At 33.8% G+C, this 24,426-nt stretch overlaps 1 protein-coding gene across 1 annotated transcript; it reads left to right on the top strand.

Annotated features, from left to right (window-relative positions):
- Positions 1-1,761: 1,761 nt before the first annotated feature.
- Positions 1,762-23,037, top strand: LOC145246142 (fucose mutarotase-like). Its single transcript, XM_080107991.1, has 6 exons — positions 1,762-1,955; positions 9,539-9,607; positions 11,251-11,321; positions 19,166-19,261; positions 21,112-21,185; positions 22,804-23,037. The coding sequence occupies exons 1-6, from the start codon at positions 1,874-1,876 to the stop codon at positions 22,856-22,858; spliced, it is 447 nt and encodes a 148-aa protein (XP_079964117.1). The 5' UTR covers positions 1,762-1,873; the 3' UTR covers positions 22,859-23,037.
- The last annotated feature ends 1,389 nt before the right edge of the window (positions 23,038-24,426 follow it).

Raw genomic sequence — 24,426 nt, forward strand, 5'->3', positions numbered from 1 at the left:
CGTATGGGCACTTTTATTGATAGTACACACATGAAACTCTAGTTTCTTTCGAAGTAATCACCTCCAGCTGCATTCCAACAATTTCTGGAAAGCCTGTGCAGTCACTCACACACACACACACACACACACACATGCTCGCACGCAAATAAACGAACCTTTATTCATTTCAATTTTCCCCGCGCATTTTGGAAAAAAATATGTTTTGTCAGCAAGGTACGATTTCAAACACACCTACACACTTTTCTCAAACAACAAAAGTAAAATGAACATATTTTTGGCGGACGTAGTTAAAAGCACATCACATGACACAAGTAACCAATGAGAAAATAAAGATTGTCTTTTTAACGCTTTTCCAAAAACCAAAATATCAGCAGTAGCAATTGTGTTCTGGAGCCGCCCAGAATGTATAAAACAGTCATCTACTGAGAGATTTCAGCTTTTTCCCTATCAGCTCGCTTCGACAATATAACGAGAACATGCCTCTCATGTTCATAACATCATCATGGTCACGCAGACATTCAAAAATCACTTATGCACATACGCATTCATTCCGCACATCTTCTAAATTAATAACAAATCACTTTCTTCATGGGACTCTTTAAGTAAGGCGAACTTCGCCAGATAAACACAAACTTTAAATTAATCTTATTATTTTCACACAGGACTTTAACCTTCTAAACTCATTAATTTCACGAAGGATTTTCACCTAACATTTTAATCATAATGACTTTGAAAGAACTCTCACCAATTGGACCTTTGTGTAATCACCTTATTGTTCTTGTTAAAAAATAAATGTGGTGCATCTAAATCAGGTGTCGTTTTGTTTCATTCTTTTTTTTTATTATCTTGTTTGGGGCGAGGAAATTTAATTTTACTTAAACTTCTGAACCCCTACAGGCCCCATAGAAGTCAATGACCTTCGTCAGAGCTTTTTTCATTTCTTCAATTGTCTCATAACGACAGCTTCTAAGGTTTTCCTTCAGCTTAGGGAATAACTAAAAGTCAAAGGGAGCAAGGTCTGGATAATAGGAAGGGTGAGGAACTATCTTGATGCCCATCTTGCTCAAATAGTCTGTGACAAGGATGAAGTTGTAGATTGGTGCTTTCGCACAAATCTTCCGCATCTTTAGTTGCTCGTGAATAATTCCCATACGTCAAACTGGCACTTATTGTCTCTATAGACACATGACGGTCCTTATACATGAAATTCTTTATTTGGTCAATCAACTCTGGTGTTCTGACTTCCTTACTCTTGCCACACCTCTCATCATCACTCACAGACTCCTTGCCTTCCTTGAATCTCTTATGCCACTCAAAATCTGATGCTCACTTCATGTAAGATGGTCCAAACACAGTCTAAAGCATTCCATACGACTCTGTGGCAGTTTTTCCAAGTTTAAAATAGAATTTTATTGCATATCGTTCTTCTGTCCTCGCGTTCAGATTGCATTTTTGAAATTATGTCAGAGTGAAATATGATCCTGTTCGGTCCTAGAAGGGCATTCTCCCAAAGATTACCTCCCCGTTCGGGAGAGGGGGTTATTTTATTATGAGTCGCCTAGGGCATCCCGGCATCTATACTTGAGAATGTCGACTAGTCCAATCACGGCAAATTTGACACCCACCAAAAGTGTCTTCCCTTTAGTGTGTGCGAGGAGTGGGGGTCTTACTAAAGAATAGCATTATGTAAAACTTTGCGGCAGCGAAGCGAACAACGGGCAAATAAATCGATGGATAAAAAATTAATAGCAAACACCGGTTATTAAAGGGAAATAACTCAAGTTACATTTTTCATATAGTAAATATTTCCACGTTTACATTTTTGTATATATTTTTTTAATTTTAATCAGAGTAACTTAAAAAAGAAAAAAAAATGCCTCTGAAAGGGATTCCAGCCATTATCAGCCCTGACTTGCTCCGTGTACTCGCACGAATGGGTCATGGTGATGAAATAGGTACACCAATTATTTTGTTTCATTTTTTGCGTTTTCAGTTCAGAATAGGTTTTAAAAAAAAAAAGAAAAGAAACTACGGTGCTAATGCAAAGAGTGACTGATCCGCGCTATTTTTTTTAATTGTATTTCCACGTTTAATTAAAGTTTTATGATATGTTTGTTTTTATTCAATTGTAAGGTTAAAGTACAGAATAGGTACAAAACACCCTCCCCGTGTTAAGAATGGCTTTTTAAATAATAACGTTGTTATTTAAGCACGGATGAATCACTCTCTGTATGAGTACCGAAACTACTTCCGGCCTTCTTGGCCCGTGAGCAAAAGTGTAGTATCTGTTCTTCAGATGCTGCAGTTGCTGAATACTTGCTGCAGTGCTGCACTGCTGCACTTAAAGTAATTAGGTTTGGTCAATGTGGGGGAAACCCTTCATATCAGACAATTGCTATTTATTTGAACCCTGTCAGAGTGTCCCCTTGGGGAAGCTGGTTTCCCCCACCCCACCCCACCCACACATTAAAAATGACCTCGTGTCACATTTTGCTTTCGTGTGGAAGCAAATAAATACTAAGCAGCAACCTTCTGTCTGGGTGCCCGGAAAACTCGTCCTTTTTGCAAGATAGAAAAACTGGGCCATTATTGAATAAATATCGATTGAAAACACGTTTTATGACCGTTCTTGAAGGACTTATTATTTTCAAAAGAGACTACACCTCCATAATATTTTTAAAATATTTTTTTTTTTTTACTTGTTTCAAGTAAAGATTAGATACCCCGTAGCAGACGACAAAAATAGGCGAACACTTCAAGGGACACCGATTGTTCGACCTTGACATTGCCGTTAGTTGTTCCTATTTACAATGCCTCCCCACGGGACAGAGTTAGACACCAGGGTCGTTTTTTAACGTGGAGAAAAGGAACAAAAATTAAAATTGGGGTTTGTATTACTGTACACATAGATTCGAAAAAGTTGTCAAAAAACAAATATAGAACAAATAAATGTTATCGAAGGCAAAATAAGTTACTTTTCTACCTAACTGGATATATTTTTTGTGTTTTTATTCAGTGTAACATGTTTATTCAGCTCGAAAAACATGCAGTGTTTACCGATGTATTGGACAATTCAAAATGGCAGCCGACTCTCTCTCGGAGAGGGTACGTTTGGGAAAAGGTATTATAAATAATAAACTAGACAAAATACTGTTAGAAAACAAAACAACCGAATACATGTCAACTTATGTCACGGTAACATATATTGAGCGAATTTCTAACAGTATTTTTTCCCCGATTCTGATACAATTACCGATTCTGGTCTAAATTCCCGATTCCAATACAATTATTGATTCCGATTCTTTTTAAATTTCTAAATATTTAATTGGATATTTGTTTTTTATTTTTTTGTTTTTTCAATTACTATAAAACCTCCATGTTATGTCTGCATTTATTTTTGCAAACATAAAAAATATGCAGGTGAGTGGGGGGGGGCGTATATTACATGAATTTTTAATATTTTTCTCAAATCTTTTCGTTGTAATTGATTGAAAATAGTGAAACAACTAAAAACTTGTTTCTTTTTTAAACCAAGGCGATATGTTCTTGTTGTTAGCTGACAAAATGCTATTTGAATGTTTTTATAAACCATTGAAAATAGTTGACGACTGGTATGCAAAATAAGACGGTGTAGGAAACAGAAAAGTTTTTTAAAAAAAAACAACAATAATTTTAGAATTTAGACAGGCAGTTAAATTTCATATATAAAGTTAATGTAAAATGATCATCATTTCTAGAATATTCTAACTTTGTAGGGATGTTCACTAAATTTTTAGCACTAACCGTAAGTCTGACTGGCAAAGTCGTAACTTCTCCTAAAAACACAGAATTTATCTCTTAGAGAAAACTAATACGTTTTGGTTAACTGTTCTAAAATGCTACAGTTCAGAAATTAAACTCATTTTATGTTAAATTAATAACCTCCCTTCGAAATTCTTTAATAATTGACTTTTTTTTTTTTTTCTACTTCCCACCAAGTTTTTCAGGATGTTAACATGTAATCGCCTAAAATGGTTGAATCTTGTTTTAGTTTTGAGGAGTGATTTAGCTGAGGGTGTTAATTTACAACAAAAAAAAAATGATAATTATAGTTATAAGTTTGTATATAGTGAAAAGAATCTATTTAATTTCTGCAAAGATTCATTAAAATATAAGTTTAAGTATGAAAAATAATTGGAAAAATGTTAGTAATTACTTTTTAATTCATAAAACACAGAATAATATTTAAAAATACATTTGGTAAATTTGCAGTTTTTTCACTTGGGTCTAGTCAGTGGAACAGTGACAAACAAATTACCCAAAGGTTTCAATAAACCAAGAATCATTCTATATCCACCTCAACCTTAATTTTGTTTTACAATCTGTATCCAGACATGTGATAGGGTGGTGGATCTGCCTTCAAGCTTAAAACGGCCGATTACTTTGACTGATTAAGGTGTCACAGGAATTCCTAAGTCTAAGTGCAAATAATACAGACAGAATCAAAGAAGAATTGACACCAAACAGTTATTTCATACAAAAATGTGAAAATTCACGAATTGATTTATACCTCATTCAATTCAAAGTGAACCTTTCCTCATACCCCCTCCCCCCTGTAATATTTGCAAATGCTAGATGAGGGATCTGACAAAAGTCTACCAGACAAAACCTAACTGGACAAAAGCTGAGAGCATAAATATATAAATAGTTAAAAATATTTAAAATTACTTTTTATATTCTACTTTTAATTTAATTATCAATAATGTTTTATAGTATTTTTCTTGGACTTTTAAAATATTTTTTGGAACATTGCGAATAAACTGCATTCTTCTACAGTGTACCTAGCAAATTTACGTAAAGTTTCAATTGTTGTTTTGTTCATTTTATGAAAATAAAATACATGTACATCATGTTTTTATTTAAGGCTGTTAACTTTGATTAAACCGGACTGTTTCTTCATTAATCAAATTTTTTCACTTACCGATTTTTGATACTTATCAAAGCCATGCTGATACAAAAAAAAGTATCTAAGAACACTCCCAGACAAATAAGTGTGTGTGTGTGTGAAATTTTTAAAAAATCAACCCAGCTGTTTCAAAATCCATAGGGAACGAACTCAAACGCACATAAACACACACTAATACAAAGTGGCTATATATATATATATATATATATATATATATATATATATATATATATATATATATACAGAGAGAGCAGAAAGCTCTGAGGAGTTTACTAATCAAGGCAAAAGCAAACTCAAAAACAAATATAGATAATATTGCTATTTATATCTTAATCCCAACCAAATAAAAAAGCTCAATACATTCACTGACAATAGTAGAGCTTACGACAAATAATAGTAAGAACAAAGCTGTAAAATACAAGTTTACAATTAAATATTTTATGAGTTTTAGTCATAAAATATTAAACATATAAGAATATAAGTAGGGAAAACTTCATGCGAAGAATCCTTACAGAAATATTGTGAGGAAAAGTTCAATTAGATGTATAAAGGTATATAGCCAATTGGTACATATACATATATATATATATAAGCACGCATGTACATATATAGAGCCATAGGTATATATTTGATTCAGAGTTACAACATTAAGACAAAAACAACCAACTGTATATAAAGAAAAATCCGCTGTAATGGAGGTTATATATATATATATATATATATATATATATATATATATATATATATATATATATTTAAATTGTAATTCAATGAATTTCAAAAAATTTCATTGAAATGAAATGAAGTGGTTGAGTTTCATATCAAAGAATTTTTATTATTCTAAGCAAGACAAAGAATGCTTTAGAAAATTAATCTCCTTAACCTATAGGGTTTCGATGTCTACCATCTCATCAGAGGAGAGAAAATATTAGCAAATAGTTATAAAGGTATGCACCCTATTTGCTAAAGTCAGTGAGACATGGAAAGTCAAAGTGAAAATAATACATTTATCAGAAGTCCTGTAGCAGGAGTATTTGTAGAAAAAGGATATGAGTGTTTTTGTTGATCCAACTTGCTTGATAAAATCCATATTATACGTTCTTTACATCCATTTGGTAATAATTTCCAAGCTATATACTGGATAATCCGCATAGCTGTGTATATATCCGAATCGGGCAAGTGCTTGTTTAAATTTGTTTTAGGTCCAGCCGATAATAATTCAAAGTCTGGTGGAAACCTTTTCATTAGAAGTTTATATTATTTTTAGTGGGGCGAAGTGTTAGGGAGAGTAACCAATGGTAAGTGGTAGGAGGTGGGGTGAGACATATGTGCATATTCATCCTAATATACACATGAACATATATATTAATATACATGAATATATATATATATATATATATATATATATATATATATATATATATATAATAAATTCCACAGCCAAACGTCACAGCCCACAAGAGCCATGACAGTCAAAGAACCGGAAGTCCAAGACTTGAGTTTTGCCCTTATTTGGGCTCATCAGTTAGACACATCCGAACTCAGAATTCGAAACCCGAGCCTCTTGCATGCAAGGCAAGCACTCTACCAACTGAGCAAATGCCCTGCACACAAGAATTTCAATTAACCAACACAGATCAAACAAACCGCGCCGAAATCCGACTGTGAAATGAACCTACTTCATCTCAACAAGGGACGCGGTCATCCAACCATATATATATATATATATAGCAAAAATGGTAATTAGTAAAAACCTGAAGAGAGTACTCAATACTATTGCAGAGCAAATATGTGTTTTATTTTTAGAGGAAATACGAGAAGAAGAAAAAAAAAAAGGAAAAAAAAGGGGGGGATAATAAGGGGGAGAGGGCGGAGATCGACTATAGTTAAGTTTCGGAGTTTAAAATACATTAGATTGTAGTGTGTGTGTGGGGGGGGGGGGTTAGCAAATTTAGGTAGGCGTGGGTGGAGATACAGTGATATAGGGAGGGAGACGGGAAGAGAGGGCGATAAAAGGAAGGGGTAAGGTGAGGAAGAGGGAGGAATTTCAATTTTGGGTTTTAAGATTTGGCTGTTTTTAGTTGTTTAGCGAGACACTGGAGTATATGGAATAGATGGGAGAGAGAGAAAGGATTTGTGTACGTGTCATATGCGTTTGGCAAGTAAGGGGTTCATTTTCGAATGTTCGTAGCAGCCACGATAAGTTCATTTGACAATGAACAGTTTTTAGTCAGTTAAGAGTGAATACACATGCCAATACACGCGCATTTACGCATATATACATACACACACATACATACATACATATATATATATATAACTGACTAAAAACTGTTCATTTGACAATGAACAGTTTTAGTCAGTTAAGAGTGAATATACATGCCAATACAAGTGCATTTACGCATATATACATACACACACACACACATATATATATATATCCATATACATACACACAACCACATATACGCATACCTATATATACACAATGTACATGCAAACATACATGCATATATATGCACACACACACACACCCATATACACATATAGATAAGCATATATATATATATATATATATATATATATATATATATATATATATATGAGCAAACAGTTAATAAAATATGTTAAAAAACACTTTGAAATGAGTTAAAAACATATTTAATCTGAAAAGGAAACACTAGATAAATGGATAAATGGATATATATATATATATATATATATATATATATATATATATATATATACACACACACACATACACACATACATATATGTAGAGATACAGATCTCCAGTAAGATATTAATGTACATATACATACATACGTACATACATACACACACATGTACTCACATACACGCATACATAAACATACATATCTATAAATGTATACATACATATGCAGACATATACATATATACACAGACATGTATATGTTTATACTAAGTAAATAAAGTAAAGTTAGGATAAATAAATGGGTATAGTTAATAATGGGAGGTTAGGTAGACGCATGATAAATATGTTCCAATGCATGTTGCTGGTTTAATATTTAGGGGTTTGTATAGATTTGCCTTGCTCATTAGGTAGGGGTTAAGTTATATTGGCTTGTAAAAAAAAAAATAGAAATAGAATAAATTAAAAAGTAAAAATGATAAAGATAATAGGAGAAAGGGGAGGAAGAATGATGATTGTAAATTAAATGCGGTAAAGGTGTAAATGTGTTTAGGGATCACCTTTTATTTCCTTAAATGGTTTTTGTGTATAAATTGGTTAAATTTATATGTATCGGGTATATAAATGTAAGTAGTAAGAGTTATTAGTAAGACTAGGATATTATAGTTATATGGTTAGTAGGATGTCTAGGACTTTAAATGTGGTTTGACCGATATAGAGGACCTGAAGGTTTAAAGGTTAAAGATTATGAGGGTGGTGGTTAAGTTCTAATGAGTCAGGGGTTCTTGTAGTTCTGTTAAGTTCATATATATAGGGGATGAGCGCCTAATATAGTGTTTTGGGCAATGGTTATGTCTAACCTTATTTTCAGTGTCGAGCGTATTGCAAATATAGATACAAATATACATACAAACACATGCACGCATATATATCCAGATATAGATATACCTGCATACATACGTCCACCCATGCATACACAAACATATACACATACACATACACACTAAGATGCACGCATACATATACATGTGTACATTTACCCCCCCCCCTTTTTTTTTCTTCTCGTATTTCCTCTAAAATCGTTCTTCCAAATAATAATAGCCATTTCTGTAAGGTCTGACAAGGCTGCTGGATCGTAGATATGGTCCGGCAACTGAAACATGTGTAACTAAACAGATAAAACGGTAATGAAAAAAATAAAACATATATATATATATATATATATATATATATATATATATATATATATATAAAATAAAAAGAGACAAACCGAGTTATGTGTTCATCAACGAAACGTTGATAAACACATAACTCGGTTTGTTTCTTTTTTATCCTCATCATATATATATATATATATATATATATATATATATATATATATATATATAAAAATCATCCTTGGATTTTACTTGTGCAAATGGAAACTCAATTAACTTTCTTGGAGTTATATTTTTGGATTATACCGTCATTGGATTATTCACCTTTCACCAGACTATCCATTCACGTGTGATCACCTTTTTCTTCACCATATTCCCTCTGCTCCACTTTTTGTTATCAAGTAACATCTTTGACTTACTTGTTGTTTCATCAAATACTTTTGTATGCAAAATCCGATCCCGCATTTTGCTAATTCCTACCCTCTGATGAGAAGAAAAGTATTTCTTCGAAACTCTGCAGATTAAGGACTATCCACTTACCAAGTGTTTCCTTTTCAGATTAAATATGTTTTTAACTCTTTTTCAAAGTGTTTTTTTAACATGTTTTATTAACTGTTTGCTCCTGTATATATATATATATATATATATATATATATATATATATATATATATATGAATGACTTATTTGATTCTTGTTTAATGACTTGCTTATAAAAAAATGTAAATCAAGATTCTCCTTTTTTTTGTTTTTTTTTGGCTTAGTATTAGCGGATGCACACTTCCCAACAAGTTCCATCTGTTCCCGCGGACCACAAGAAATACGTGCCGATGGTTGGTAATAATCGTTCCGTTTTATTTTCTCATTTCATTTGTTTTTATTCCTTTGAAACATTAGAACGTTTAACATGATTTCTTGGAATAAAATGGTTTCACTTTTTTTTTACTCAATGTCGCATGTCGGATAGATATCTCTTTGGTCTCATCTTCATCCTGGGGTTAACATCGGTTTACCAGCCCCACAGGGAAAAAAAAATGTTCATGGAAAGAAAAAAAACTTTGTAACGTTTACGTTTACCTTAGTTACAAATTTAAAAGAAAAAAATATGAAAGAAAAAATATACATAAATTACATGAAAAAAACATATATAAAAAGTGCTTTTCCAAAACCTTTGTTAAAAACATATGCAAAACTAAATAATTGATTTTCTTCATTTTGTTTGACCCCCCCCCCCCAAAAAAAAAATTGGTTGAAAAAGAAAAAAAATACAACATGTTCATTTTTTTTATTTAAAAAAATTTGTTTAAAAGAATAAAACAAATTGTTACGGTAGATCGTTGCTTCTTTTGTCATTTTTGTTATTTTTTTTTCTGTCATTAGATTGAGAAAGAATTTCCAAATCAGGAAGAGGACTCGCCTGACTTTGTTCAGCACCTAGATACAATGACATATTGTTTGAAGTAGTTGCGTACAGGTCCTTCGCATTAGCAATAATATTGAGTGGTTGCAGAGCCGATAGAAAGGTTAGATAATAGCAGGGTTAAAAGGGTTAATTAGTTATTATCTATCTATCTATCTATTGATGAGCGGACAACACCAGTGACCTTGCTAGACTAAGAATAAAAATATCGTTTTGGTAAAATAAGTTTAACTGAAAGTTAATTATGTAAATAGTTAAGTGATATGTTTATAGGTTCCCGTCACTATACAGCAGGAAGATGACTGCATTTTGCAGATGTCAGTTGTAAATCCCAGGTTGGAAACCAGAATCTGACTTTCTTAAGAATATTTGGATTATTCAAATTACCATTCTCATCTTGAGTATTATTTTCACAACATTTTAGCCGATGTAACCTCCAACGTTCTTTAGGTGTATCTTGTCGAACTCTGGAATGTTTTTGTCGAACTCAAGAATTTAGACGAAATTTCAAATGGAACCCTTTATTTACTCTACAGGGACAGCAAGCTCTTGTTCCGTCAGCCTTAACTGAATAGAGGTCCTAAGTAATTCGCAATTGTATTTTTTGGTCACCCACACTGAGAATTAAACCTTTAATCTTCAGGAGAATATCACATTTTTTGATTTTTCCAAATACTCTAGCTACTCTGCCTAAGTTCCTTGCAAGTATCCGTAGTGCAGTAGTCTCCGACCTTCTTCAGGTGTACCACGCTGATGATTTAGTTTTAAAAAAATATGCATGCAATGTTTTTATATGCTAATTTCTTTAAACATATAAAACACATACCAGTTTAAAAATATCGTTCAGACTTATGCAGGTTTGGAACTACTGCTTTAGTAATGTGTACTCCTCCTATTCCTTTTTTGTCAACCAATCACACGTATCTATTTGTGTATAAAGAGGCAAACTCTAAAAGCACCATAATATTTTAATAGTAAATGGATTGATTAAACATGTTTAATTTTTTATTTATTTAAATGTTTAATATGAAAAATACTTTCTCAATGTTATTGCAGGTCATAACATACCAGATCTGTTAGAAGCTGTACTTAAACTATTTCCTTTGGATACATATGTTGATACACCCGTGAGTATTAAGATTTTTTACCCTATCTTGTACTAGCAGGATCTGTGTCCCACCGTTGTCCAGACGAAATATAAAAGAATGAATTAATCAGATTTTTTTGACTACTGTTCTCATTTTGAGTGTTATTTTGACAATGTTTCAGTATATGTAATCTCAAACCTTTCCCATGTGGATCTTGCCAAACTCAGGAATCTTTCTGTTGAACTTGGAAATTTTCATGGAATTTTAAAAGGAACTTTTTATTTGCGGAATTGTAGCATAATGTATAAAGTATTTCGTTAGGTTCAATTGTAAAGTTACACTCTTCTGCAGGTTGACAATTCAATCTTCAGTGCAGGTGACACTCAAAAAAAAGTAGCTGATCAGCGGCTTGGTTCCCACCAGTTTTGGCAAATAACAAATAGGATCCTGAACAGAAGTGTGTGTTCTATCCCAACCATTATCAACGGACCAGCGGTCATCTCGTCAACTTCATACAAGGTCAAACTATTTGCCAAGAACTTTGCAGCTAATTCTACCCTATGCGACGAAGGCCATCAACTCCCCATATTTCCTCCTATAACACAGAACACGCTAGGTAACATACAAATATCTGTGCATGAGGTCGCCAAGCTAATCAAGAACCTTGATTCCAGTAAAGCTACTGGCCCTGACGGCGTCCCAATTATAGTGTTAAAAAAGCTTCAACCAGAACTTGCTCCCATACTTACGAAACTGTTTAAACGTTGCCTTAAGGAGAAGTGCTTTCCAACACCTTGGAAAACCTCATCAGTATGCCCTGTATTTAAGAACTCAGGTGATAAGTCATCTCCCTCTCAGTACAGACCAATAAGTCTCCTGTGTGTCATGAGTAAGTTGCTGGAATCCATATTAAATAGAGAAATAGTCAACCACCTCAGCAGAAATAACCTTCTTAGTGACACGCAATATGGTTTCCGTTCTGCAAGATCTACCATGATGTGCTAACGGTTATATCTCATAGGATTAGTGAATCTCTTGACAAAGGCCTTCGACAAGGTATGGGATATGGGTCTACTTCACAAGATCTACAGCTACGGTATAACTAGAAATATTCTCTCTATCATTAAATCATTTCTCTCTGATAGGCTCTCATAAGAATAGTGGTTGATGGACAAAAATCAGAGGCCTGCAGTATTAATGCTGGAGTCCCTCAAGGGTCCATCCTGGGCCCAATCTCTTCCTGATCTGCATCAATGATCTCCCTAAACACATACTTAAATCATTTGTTGACATCTATGCTGATGACACGACTATCTACGGCAACACATCAAAGGCTGTAAATGACAAAGCTCTCTCTAATTCTCTCTACTCTGATCTCGAACGAGTTGTTCAGTGGGGGAAGACGTGGCTGGTTACTTTTAATGCATCTAAAACCAAACTCCTATCTTTACATCATAACCACTCTGATCCCCATCTGGCATCAATTGAAATGGATGACTCTCATCTAGGAGAAGCCCCATGTTTTGACAAGCTTCTGGGCTTGACCTTCACTCCTGATCTAAGATGGAACACGTACATAAAGTCCGTTGCCAGGGTTGCTGGAAAGATCCTTCTACCGCTCCAGAAGATATCTCACTACTGATGCAATTCTCTATCTATATAAAAGCCAAGTATGTCCAAGGATGGAATACTGCTGCCATATCTGGGCAAGAGCTTCTAAAAACAGCCTATCCTGCCTTGACAGAGTACAAAATAGATTTTGTGGCTTAGTGGGGGACACCCTTTTCTCTTCCCTGCAACCTCTCTCCCACAGAAGGGACATTGCAAGCCTATCTTTGTTTTATCGTTACTTCCATGGCAGGTGCTCATCTGAACTCCAATCTCTGGTCCCCCATCGCCAATCTTTCACTAAGAGCACCCGTCTAGCTGAATCCACTGTCAAAAACTTTCCCCACTCTTTATCTATACCTAAATCAAAACGTAGATTTCATGAACAAAGCTTCTTTCTTAGAACTGCATGCCTGTGGAACTCTGTTCTGTCTGCCTGCTTCCCTCCTGATTACAACTCGGATGTCTTCAAGTCCAACGTAAACAAATTTCTGATGAACCACCCCCTTAAGTAGACACTTTAAATATCCACACTAACGTTCTGTACTTACAATAACCCTTATCCCTGAGTAGCTTCCGGGCCTTGATAAGTAGTGACCACCTTGTAAAAAAAAAAAAAATATAATTGCGAATTACTTTAGGACTTCTACCCGGTCATGGCTGACAGAATAAGAGCATGGATTAAATAAAGGGTTCTGCTCAAAATTATATGCAGATTCCCAAGTTTAACAGAAAGATGTAGGTTACCTGGACATGAGTCAAACTTTTGAATATATATATATAAAAAGGTGGCGGGTGTCTATTTAAATAGACATTCCGACGAGTTATTTACGGGCGTCGATTCCATGGTCGAGTGGGAGAACTGCCGACTGTCAACACGACGGTTCTAGGTTCAATCCTTGGCTTGGGAGAGATACTAGTCTAGCGGCACTGATGAGTTGTGATACAACCAAACAGGACTGCATGTCGATAACTACAAATATATTTTAAGCCCCCCTCTTTGCGTAGAGCACTGTCGTAAATAATCTCACCCGCTACTTAATTGGCTGAAAATGCGAAGCTCGTTGTTTGTTTGTTTACGAATAGGCGATTTGAGCACTATAAAAGTGGTGGCAGGTGTCTATTTAAATAGACATTCCGACAAGTTATTTACGGGCGTCGATTCCATGGTCGAGTGGGAGAACTGCCGACTGTCAACACGACGGTTCTAGGTTCAATCCTTGGCTTGGGAGAGATACTAGTCTAGCGGCACTGATGAGTTGTGATACAACCAAACAGGACTGTATGTCGATAACTACAATATATTTTAAGCCCCCCTCTTTGGGTAGAGCACTGTCGTAAATAATCTCACCCGCTACTTAATTGGCTGAAAATGCGAAGCTCGTTGTTTGTTTGTTTACGAACAGGCGATTTGAGCACTATAAAAGTGGTGGCGGGTGTCTATTTAAATAGACATTCCGACGAGTTATTTACGGGCGTCGATTCCATGGTCGAGTGGGAGAACTGCCGACTGTCAACACGACGGTTCTAGATTCAATCCTTGGCTTGGGAGAGATGCTAGTCTAGCGGCACTGATGAGTTGTGATACAACGAAACAGGACTATATGTCGATGACTACAAATATATATATATATATATATATATATATATATATATATACATGTACATTAAAACATGACATAAATCCAGATGAGCCCAGCAGGTCAATCCTTGGATCATTATTGTTCCTGATATTCATAAATGACCTCCCAAATGAAATTGTGTCCGAGATGGGTATATTTCCTGATGACACTATGCTCTATATAACTTGAAGGAAAAGCGAATGAACATTTCTGAAACCTTAGAAAATGACTTCCAGTCTGTAGTAGAATGTCGCCGTAAATGGATTTTGAGGCTGCTAAGACACAGTTTCGGGATGTGAGATTGCACCTTTATAAAATAACTAACATGGGTTCCCGGCATTGCCCGGGTTGGCATGAAGTTTCATTTGACCACACCTAAGGATATTAATCATTTTCATCACAAGAACCTAAGTTTGCCCGGCTGGGCAAACTTGAGTCCTTGTACCGGAAAAATATCCAGTAAATAAAACATTGTTTAGTAAATCGTTATTTTTTTATTTATTTTTTTTTTTTGCATTTCCATACACCAAACATGGATATAAATATCACTAAAACATCCGCTGGGTCATAAGCTTCACTTCAGTACCTTACTTGTCTGGGTGGGTTACCTGTAGGCTGAGATAAACTGTGTCACACACACACACACACGCACACACACCTACAGACAGACAGACATTAGGAAAATTTATAATAAGATAGGCAACAATTTCAAAAATAAAGGAACGGATAAAAACATGTAAATGTAATCGTCCAAAAAAAAAGTGCGTGATACCCTATTTCGGCAGAAGGGATACAAAGAGAAGAAACTAGTCTCCAAATTTTGAGCACTTTTTGTTGTCTGTGCGTTAAAAAGAAAATCCTCCCACCAAAAAAAAATAAATAAATAAAAATAAATCAAAACAACTTTTGTTTCAATAAAAATAGTGAGTGCCTGAACGACTAAAAAAAACAAAAAAACTAGCCAAACGCGTGCGTAATATGTGTTTTTTTAATTTTTAATTTTTTTCACTGGCTTTTTTTTTTTGTAAATAAAGGCAATTTTCGATTTGCTTTTGGGGGGGTACTTTTTCAATTTTCTTTTTTGAGGGGAAGGGACTTTTTCAATTTGCTTTTGTGAGGGGGGGGGGCTTTTTGTTTCTAAAAGTGTGGTTGAAGTTTGAATTCGAAGCAGTCAAAGTTTCTGTATAGCCGTTTCAGGAGTATTAAAAACAAACAAATTAAATTTTTTCAGTTTATTCGTGTTTTTTTTTTGTTTGAATGTTTAAAAAAAAAAGCAAACATTTTTCTGTCTACACGGAATTATTTTTTCAAGCTAGAAACTTATTGAGATTACCAAATTATGAAGAGTTTATTCTTATGTTTTGAAGTTGCTAAGGGAAGATAACTCTACATCTTTAAAAAGTCGATGTCAGAAATAATTCCAAATAAATTAAATTAAATGTATTATCAATTAAATTAGTTTTTAAAGTTTATTAAATAACAATTTTAAATAGAACACTTAAAACAATTCTCTCGCTAGAAATATTAACTAACATACCGCTATTTAGTAAAATCGATTTTCCTTAATGCAATATGCAAATGAGGTGGCCTCTTAATTGTATATTTTGCAAGAATCATACTATATATAGAAATAAATGAAAGAGTAAAGTAACGCACCTTTTGTATATATTAATCAAATTGTGAACAAACAGACAGACAGGAATACAAATTTATGTACATGGATTAGTAGTCAAAAATGTAACATCTTGCCCATACTGGGGCACAATACTCCGCTGTGGAATGGCACAGTGCGAGAGCTGTTTGCCTCAGTGTTTTGGGGTCGGCACCCCAATTGCTGGTGGCAAGCTTACTGAGAAGGCTGTTTCGTGATGACAGCTTGCCTTTCAATTTGGTAATGTGTTTTCTAAAAGAGAGTGTTCTGTCCAAAGTTACCACCAGGTAGACTGGGAAAGGTTCATGTGTAAGCATGTTGTCATTCCACATGACTCTTAGTCTCCGATTTGCTTGGTGGTTATTAAGATGAAAGGCGTAAACTTGGGTCTTGTTTGGATTTGCATTTAAGTACCACTTTTTGTAGTACCTAAAGAGAGTGGCTAGGACATCAGAGAGTCTTTCTTCTATGATATCAAAACTATTTGTCTGGGTGGCGATGCATAGATCATCGGCATATATATATCTTTGTATATTTGGGTATTGTGGTTGGTCGTTAGTGTAGAAAACGCTAAGATCTACATCTACTGTCAGTCAGTTGATCAATTCATTTCCCCATCTGCTCCAAGTCATAGTAACACACAACTGTAATTCTTCGACCTTTCTCAGGGGACTTCCAAACCATCAACTGTTTCTAACTCGAGACAGTTCTTAACTCATAATTTTTGTCAGCTATCACAACAAAGACTGTCCCCAACCATTCCCAACTATTGTTTACAAGCACAAAAAATAATAAAGCAACATCTCTACCCCTTCACAGTAGAGATCCCTAGATGTAAGAGAGCCTTCTACTCCAGTAGTTTCTTCCCCAGAACAGCTAGACTTTGAAATTTCCTTCCGGGTCCCAGCTTCCCCAACTGTACTGACATGCAGAAGTTCAAGTGTAACATGAACTGACATCTTGCAGCCCAAATCCCTACACAGTACCCCGATGCTTATGTCCCTGATAGTAGCCCCCTACAACAAAGTGGCAATGTGCCTTGTTTGGGGTGAAAATGTAATAAAAAAAAACCATAAAAAGAAAACACAGACTCTGACATTTTCTGTACATATTAGTTCCACTCTGCGTGTGTGATATCATCATGTGTGTGTGTGTGTGTGTAATATTTCGTGTGTGTGTGTGTTTTTTTTGTTTTACAAGGTGGTCACCACTTATCAAGGCCCGGAAGCCACTCGGGGATAAGGGTTATTACGTGTACAGTATGTTAGTGTTGAGATTTGATAACGTGTCTTACTTAAGGGGCGGTTCATCAGGAATTTGTTTATGTTGGACTTGAAGACGTCCAGATTGTAGTCAGGTGGGAAACAGGCAGACGGAACAGAGTTCCACAGGCATGCATTTCTAAGAAAGAAGCTTTGTTCATGGGATCTATGTTTTGGTTTTGGTACAGATAAAGAGTGGGGAAAATTATTGACAGTGGTTTCAGCTAGACGGGTGTTTCTCGTGAAAGATTGGCGAGGGGAGACCAGAGATTGGAACTGAGATGAGCACTTGCCATGGAAATAACGATAAAACAAAGATAGGCTCACAACATCTCTTCTGTGGGAGAGGGGTTGCAGGGAAGAGAAAAGGGCATCACCCACTAAGCCTATTTTGTACTCTGTCAAGGCAGTTTTTAGCAGCTCCTGCCCAGATATGGCAACAGTACTCCATCCTTGGACGTACTTGGCTTTTATATAGATAGAGAATTGCATCAGTAGTGAGATATCTTCTGGAGTGATACAAGGATCCTACCATTTTTCCAGCGACCTTGGCAATAGAGTTGATGTACGTGTTCCATTTTAGGTCAGGAGTAAAGGTCAAGCCCAGAAGCTTATCAAAACATGGAGCTTCCCCTAGTCGAGAGCCATCCATTTCAGTTGATGCCAGATGAGGATCAGAGCATTGATGATGTAAAGATAGGAGCTTGGTTTTAGATGCATTAAAAGTAACCAGCCACCTCTTTCCTCACTGTACCACGGGCTAGAGATCAGAGGAGAGAGAATCAGAGAGAACTTTGTCATTTACGGCCTTTGATGTGTTGCCATAGCATAGATGTAAACGAATGATTTAAGTATGTGTTTTGGGAGATCATTGGTGTAGATCAGGAAGAGAGTGGGGCCCAGGATGGACCCCTGAGGGACTCCATCATTAATAATGAGGGCCTCTGATTTCTGCCCATCAACCACTACTCTTATGAGCCTATCAGAGAGAAACGATTTAATGATCGAGAAAACATTTCTAGTTATAGCGTAGCTGGAAATCTTGTGAAGTAGGCCCTTATGCCATACTTTATCGAAGTGTGATATCATCATGTGTGTGTGTGTGATATATATCATTTTCTGTGCATTAGTTCCACAGTGTGTGATATTTCGTGTGTGTGTGTGTGTGATGTCACCTCTGAACGCTAACATCCATATCTACATTTACTATTGAGACTGAGTTTGTCAGTTAATCAAGTCATTTCCATATTGCCTCGGAGTCAAACACACAATTGTCCTCAACTGCGTCCAACTGCCAACTCCTCAACTGGACTATCATAAAATGTCACAGACATTAGACTTTGTAAACCGCCCCCAACCATCATAAAACCCAGTCATTCCTTAAACTAACTCTAAAAATATATCCGGTCCTTTTGTTTCCGTCATCTGCCACACCCTGATTACAATCCCACCTTCGCTCTCCTTTGTGTGCATTCGTGAACAACTTCCCATGCTTTTGTTCTGCTGATAAATTTATTTCTTCTTTTCCCATTTCCTTTATTCTTCTTTTTTATTATACTTTTGTCGTCATAAATCTTGAGTGAGGTGGGACGACAACAATCGTATTGCACTAATAAGTAAATTTGAAAATACATGTTCTGTGCATATTTGGAGATGTGCTAAACACGTTCCTTTTAGCTGCTAGTATAATCGAAATGTTTAACTCAAGCTTTTTTTTTTATTTTATTTTCTCCATTTCAGGTTGTTCTCATGTCACGCGTTGAGAAAGACATGAACACAGATGTTCCAATTTGGGAAACTTATTCTAAGATTGTCTCTAAAGCTGAAGGAACACACGTAAATATGACCCATGTTTACTTAAAATGTTTTACCCATTTTTTTATTTTTGATTATTTGGCTTCTTTGGCACCTTGGACTACTATCCTCATCTTGAGTGTTTTGGTCGATGTAACCTCCAACCTTCTTTAGGTCTATCTTGTCAAACTTGAGATGTAGCAAAGTCCATATGGCGGCTATATGCAAATACTGAGGTGTATGCAAAATGATGTCATGGCAAGGAAAAAAGAAAACACTATGAAAAGGAGAGATGGACGTTTGAGAGGACAGTGGTCAGAGAGAAGGAGCACGATCACATTTTATTCAGGAAAGTACCTGGAAATAAATGTTGTTACAAAAACAAAGGAGTCAAGTTATTTTATTTTACAAGGTGGTAACCACTTATCAAGGCCCGGAAGCCACTCAGGGATAAGGGTTATGTTCCTTGTGACATACTCTGCTACAACATGTTGGGTCCTGGGTGTCTATTATTATTGACGTGATTCCTATATAACTTTACTCTTTCTTATCTTCTGTGTATTAGTGATGGGATGATTCCAAAATTTTTCCACCGATTCCGATACAATTACAGAATCCAAATCTTTTAAAATTTGTAAATAATTAGGTGCTTTTTTTTTCATTTTTACATTACTGTAAAACTGTGTAATGTTTGCATATATTTTTGCAAACATAAAATTACACTTAGCGAAGAAGGAGTATATTCATGAGTACACCTTACGTAATATACTTTTCAAATGTTTTGTAATGGATTGAAAATTGTGAGATCAATAAAGAACTATTTTAATTTTAAAACAGACAATATGCTTAATTTTAGCGTTATTGTAGAAAATACTATTAAAATTATTTCATAAATAATTTAAAATAGCCGATGATTAATATGTAAAATAAGATTAAGGTATAGGAATAGGATAAATTACAAAGCCTCCTTCTAGTTTAGAATGAGTTTTTAAATAATAATGTTACTATTTAGAAAGCCCTTCTTAACATGAAAAGGGTGGGCGGGATGGTGGTTTTGTTGCCTATGCTATGCCTTTCCTCTCTCAAAGAATGCTTGTATGTTTTAGCCTAATTATAGAGATTTGCTCGGTTATTAGATTCATTTGGTTTACTGCAAAAAGAAAAACAAGATACATAATAATAATAACAAACTTATAGATTAACACCCTCAAATTAAGTCATTTCCCCAAAATGAGATTCTACTATTTTAGGGGGCTAGGTTTAAGGACCTTGAGAATTTTGACCGTAAAAAAAAGTTATTTTAGAATTTAGACTGGGCGAGTTCTTTCTTATATGAATTTAGCATAAGGTGATAATCATTTCTAAAATTTATGGATGTTCACTAAGTTTTTTTTTTGCCAGCAACACTAAACCCAATGCACTATGTTGTAAAATCACATGTAATCCTTTTAAAAAAATAAATAAATAAACATAGAATGTATTTCCCAGAGAATTTTTGTTGATTGCTCTGGAATATCTATAAAAAAAAAAAAAAATTAAAAAAAACTTATTTTACATTGAATTTTTATGTAGAACTGATCTTGCACTCTAAATTCTTAAATCTTTCTTTCTTTTTTTAATATTAAAAATCAGTAACAAAATACAGTACAATATATAATACACATGTATATAATCAAATAATATTATAAATAACACCGTAAGGCAGGGCAAAATACCGTAACCAAGGGCCTGGAAAAACATTATATTCCACATCATAACCTAAAAAAAAAAAAAAAAAAAAAGTATCCTAGGGCCACCATATCCCGGGGTTGTACTGTATGTCCACAATTTTGTTTACCAACAATATTGAATTTAATTATAAAATGTAGATGTTTTGTGATTTCTATCAATAGATTCCAGTTGGATTCGAAGAACGATTCCAGTTTTATGAACGAGCAAATCGTGCCTTTGCGGTTGTCCATACTGGGTAAGTTTAACCATTTAAAAATATTTACAAAGTCTGTCTAATAATTAATGGGACTACCATAAAAAAAAAAAAAAAAGTACATGGTTTCCTCTTCCAAGCAATCTCCCCCTCTCTCAAATCCAATGACTTTTCCAATCTTTCTATGTCGTACTACTACGCATTGCTCAAATGATTATGTTGAATGATTGCACAATCTGTTCATAACTCATTCGCCCAAATTTCACTCAACACACTTTTATTAAGTCTCAAAAAAACTTTTCCAAAACATTAAAAAGGAATTTTAAAAAACTTGTCCAATAAAACTGATAAATTTTTTTTTTTTTTTTTTTTTTTTTTTTTTTTTTAAAATCGGCCAACGTACACCAGTGCTACCCCCACTAGCGAAATACACATCGGATCCAATGTTGAATATTGTTCAACTGAGGGAGAAGTTATTATTTTTACAAGGAAAGAATTTTTGCGTGTGTGACCTAGTTTTTTGTTTTTTTTTTTATTTATTTATTTTGACTTGAAATTTGCGCTTGAGTTTTGTTATGATTTTTTTTGGATGAATATTTTTCTTTTGCCAGAGTTTATGTAATTATTAACAGGAAAATTGGTGAAAGTCAAAATGGAATCCGTGCTATTTTGAAATATTTTTACGATACCCGCGTTATTTTTTATTTAAAAATAAAAAATTTCAAGTTCGCTTGAACTTTACAGATTCTTTTATTATTGCTTTTGTATTCTTTTTATTTTTTTTTTTTTTTACCGGATTTAACAAACAAACAAAATAAAAGCAAAGCAAAGCAAAAAAAATTAAAAAAAAAAAATTTGGTGCTTATGCACTTATGTTACCATTATTTTTTTTTTTTTTTTAATGGTTCAAGTGCTTCCCACAATGTTGGAAGGGTTTCTAATTGTTTTTTTTAAAGGAAAATTGGTGAAAGTCCAAATTAGCACTTGTGGCAATAAACAAAATGCTTTAGCGTGTACGTAGATCGAAACACAGTGAAATGATATTTGGTGCTAGTGCACTTATTGATCTGCGCTATTTTTAAATAGTATTTTTAAGTTTAATTAAAATTTTATGATACCTGTTTTTATTAAATTGTTAGGTGGAAATACAGGAACATAAACTTAAAACTAATATTTAAAAATAGCACAAATTTTTTCATTTTGACTTTCACCAATTTTCCTGTTCATAATTACATAAACTCTGGCAAAAAAAAAAAAAAAGAAAAATCTTTTTTTATGCCAGAGTTTATGTAATTAATAGATTAATAATTTTTTTTATGCTTCGTTCACTGCACTCACAAGGGACCATGTATGCTTCACTTGTTTATTTTCTGTGGGTTTATCTTTTTTTCTTTGGTTGTCTTGACGTTTTATAATTAAGGGGAGGTAACTATATTCTCAGTTTAAGATTTTTTTTTTTTTTTTTAATACGTGTCACAGAACGATATATTAAGAAAAATCAAAGTCAGGAGAGAAATCTTTCGATAAGGAGTACATTTTTTAATATGAGGATCTGGAATACCAAAACATTGTATTGCGCAACTGTAATTAAAGCTATTTGTATTATTCAATGAAAATTATGTACACTAATCAAAGGTTTGTTATTTTTCTTTCTTTTCAGAGAGTTGGCTAAATATGGAAATATTATCCTGAAGAAAGGAATTGTTACTTCCTAATTTCACATGGAAATATTCATTACTTGATTACCAAGTTTTGCATCATTTGAGATGTGAATATTTAAAACAAAATGTGCTTATTTTTCCTATGTAAAAACACATTTACTTTTAAAACCACAAAGGAAGCTTTCAACCCAATTGGATTCTCAAATTTTTTGAGATATAAAAATCAGCAAAAATCAGTTAAAAAAGAAAAAAAAAAAAAGGTGGAATTCTAATTTTTTTCTGATTCGATTCTTTATAAATCTAAATATTTTTACTATAAAGTTTATTTTTCACGATTACTGTAAAAACATGCGCTAAACGTGCAGATATTTTCTTAAGTGTAAAAATTGTGAAGGATGATCTATCGATTTTAATTTTACTAATAGATTAAAAATCAGATTTTGCTTTAAACATAATCAAATAAAAAAAGACAATAAGAATCGTTTTTGGCATTGGAAAATAAGCACAGATTTTTCCAATTCCGATTAATCATCCCAACACTAATATATATATATATATATATTTATTTTAAAAGAATTTTTAATTTTAAAATTATATACATCGAAAATCTTAGCAAAGAAAAGAAATGATTTTTTCATTTAAAAATTGTATTATTTTTGCTTTCAATTTCTATGATAAATATTCATACAAATATGATGCTTCATAAAATATGAACATTTATTCAAACACATGCCACCAAGTGGCCAGACTTGATTCATAGTTTGTTGGACATTTTCTAAATATCCACCCACTTCCAATTTAATATTAGCAAAAGAAAAAAAAAGCAGTCTGGTTCCAAAGAAAATATTTTTATATAATGAAAATCTTAACATCTTGAAAAAGAATAAAAAAAATTTTTTCCTTTAAATTGCATCAGTTTTGGTTTCAATTTCTACTATAAACATTCATATGTATAGGTTGTTTTTGTTTTGTTTTTAGAGGTGGCAGAAAATATTTGTATAATAAAAATGTGTTTTATTCTAATGATTAATTTTTGGCATTTCATATATAGCATGATCTAGTTCTTAGTGGTCTATTGCGTTTGGTTTATCAGTACAGAGACGGGACTTTATGTATCCCCAAAGAAAATAATCTAATAGGGTTAAATCACATGAACGAGTGGGTTAGTTGCCAGGTCTATTTTGTAAAATTATTTGTTCATCAAATATTTCTATCAGTAAATTGATCATATCATTTGAAAACACTGTTTGGGTGTCAGTCTCTTCATGATAAATTGCCAAACCAAGCTGAACTCAAAATAACCGATAGTTGCCAAATCTGCAATTAAAGAAAATAGAGATAATTTAAAGCTTACTGCCTCTATATAAAAAAAAACAAAAAAAACCCTATATATGTGTTTCTTCCACTCAGGTGTGATTAGGGCTACAAGCTTACAAAATAAATTTTTTTTTCAGAGCATCGAAAAACGTGACCAAACCCGCAAAGTCTCCTTTGAAGAAGCATCTGTTATACTGATGGTTTGGGATTTGGTTGGAAAGACGAATGCACTAGAGGCAGTACATGTTGAAACCCTTGAGTGACACAAGGACCGGGTTTCACAGCCATACAGCAGTATAATCATG

This window comes from Euprymna scolopes, chromosome 23, assembly GCF_053919585.1.
Source record: "Euprymna scolopes isolate OS-2025 chromosome 23, ASM5391958v1, whole genome shotgun sequence".
In the NCBI taxonomy this organism is placed as follows: Eukaryota; Metazoa; Mollusca; class Cephalopoda; order Sepiida; family Sepiolidae; genus Euprymna; species Euprymna scolopes.

Bases quoted from the DNA above. Each gene is read 5' to 3' on its own strand.
- LOC145246142 (XM_080107991.1), top strand. From the start codon at position 1,874: ATGCCTCTGAAAGGGATTCCAGCCATTATCAGCCCTGACTTGCTCCGT. The intron at 11,322-19,165 runs GTGAGTATTAAG...TCTCCATTTCAG, and splicing joins ATACATATGTTGATACACCC to GTTGTTCTCATGTCACGCGT. The intron at 21,186-22,803 runs GTAAGTTTAACC...CTTTCTTTTCAG, and splicing joins TTTGCGGTTGTCCATACTGG to AGAGTTGGCTAAATATGGAA.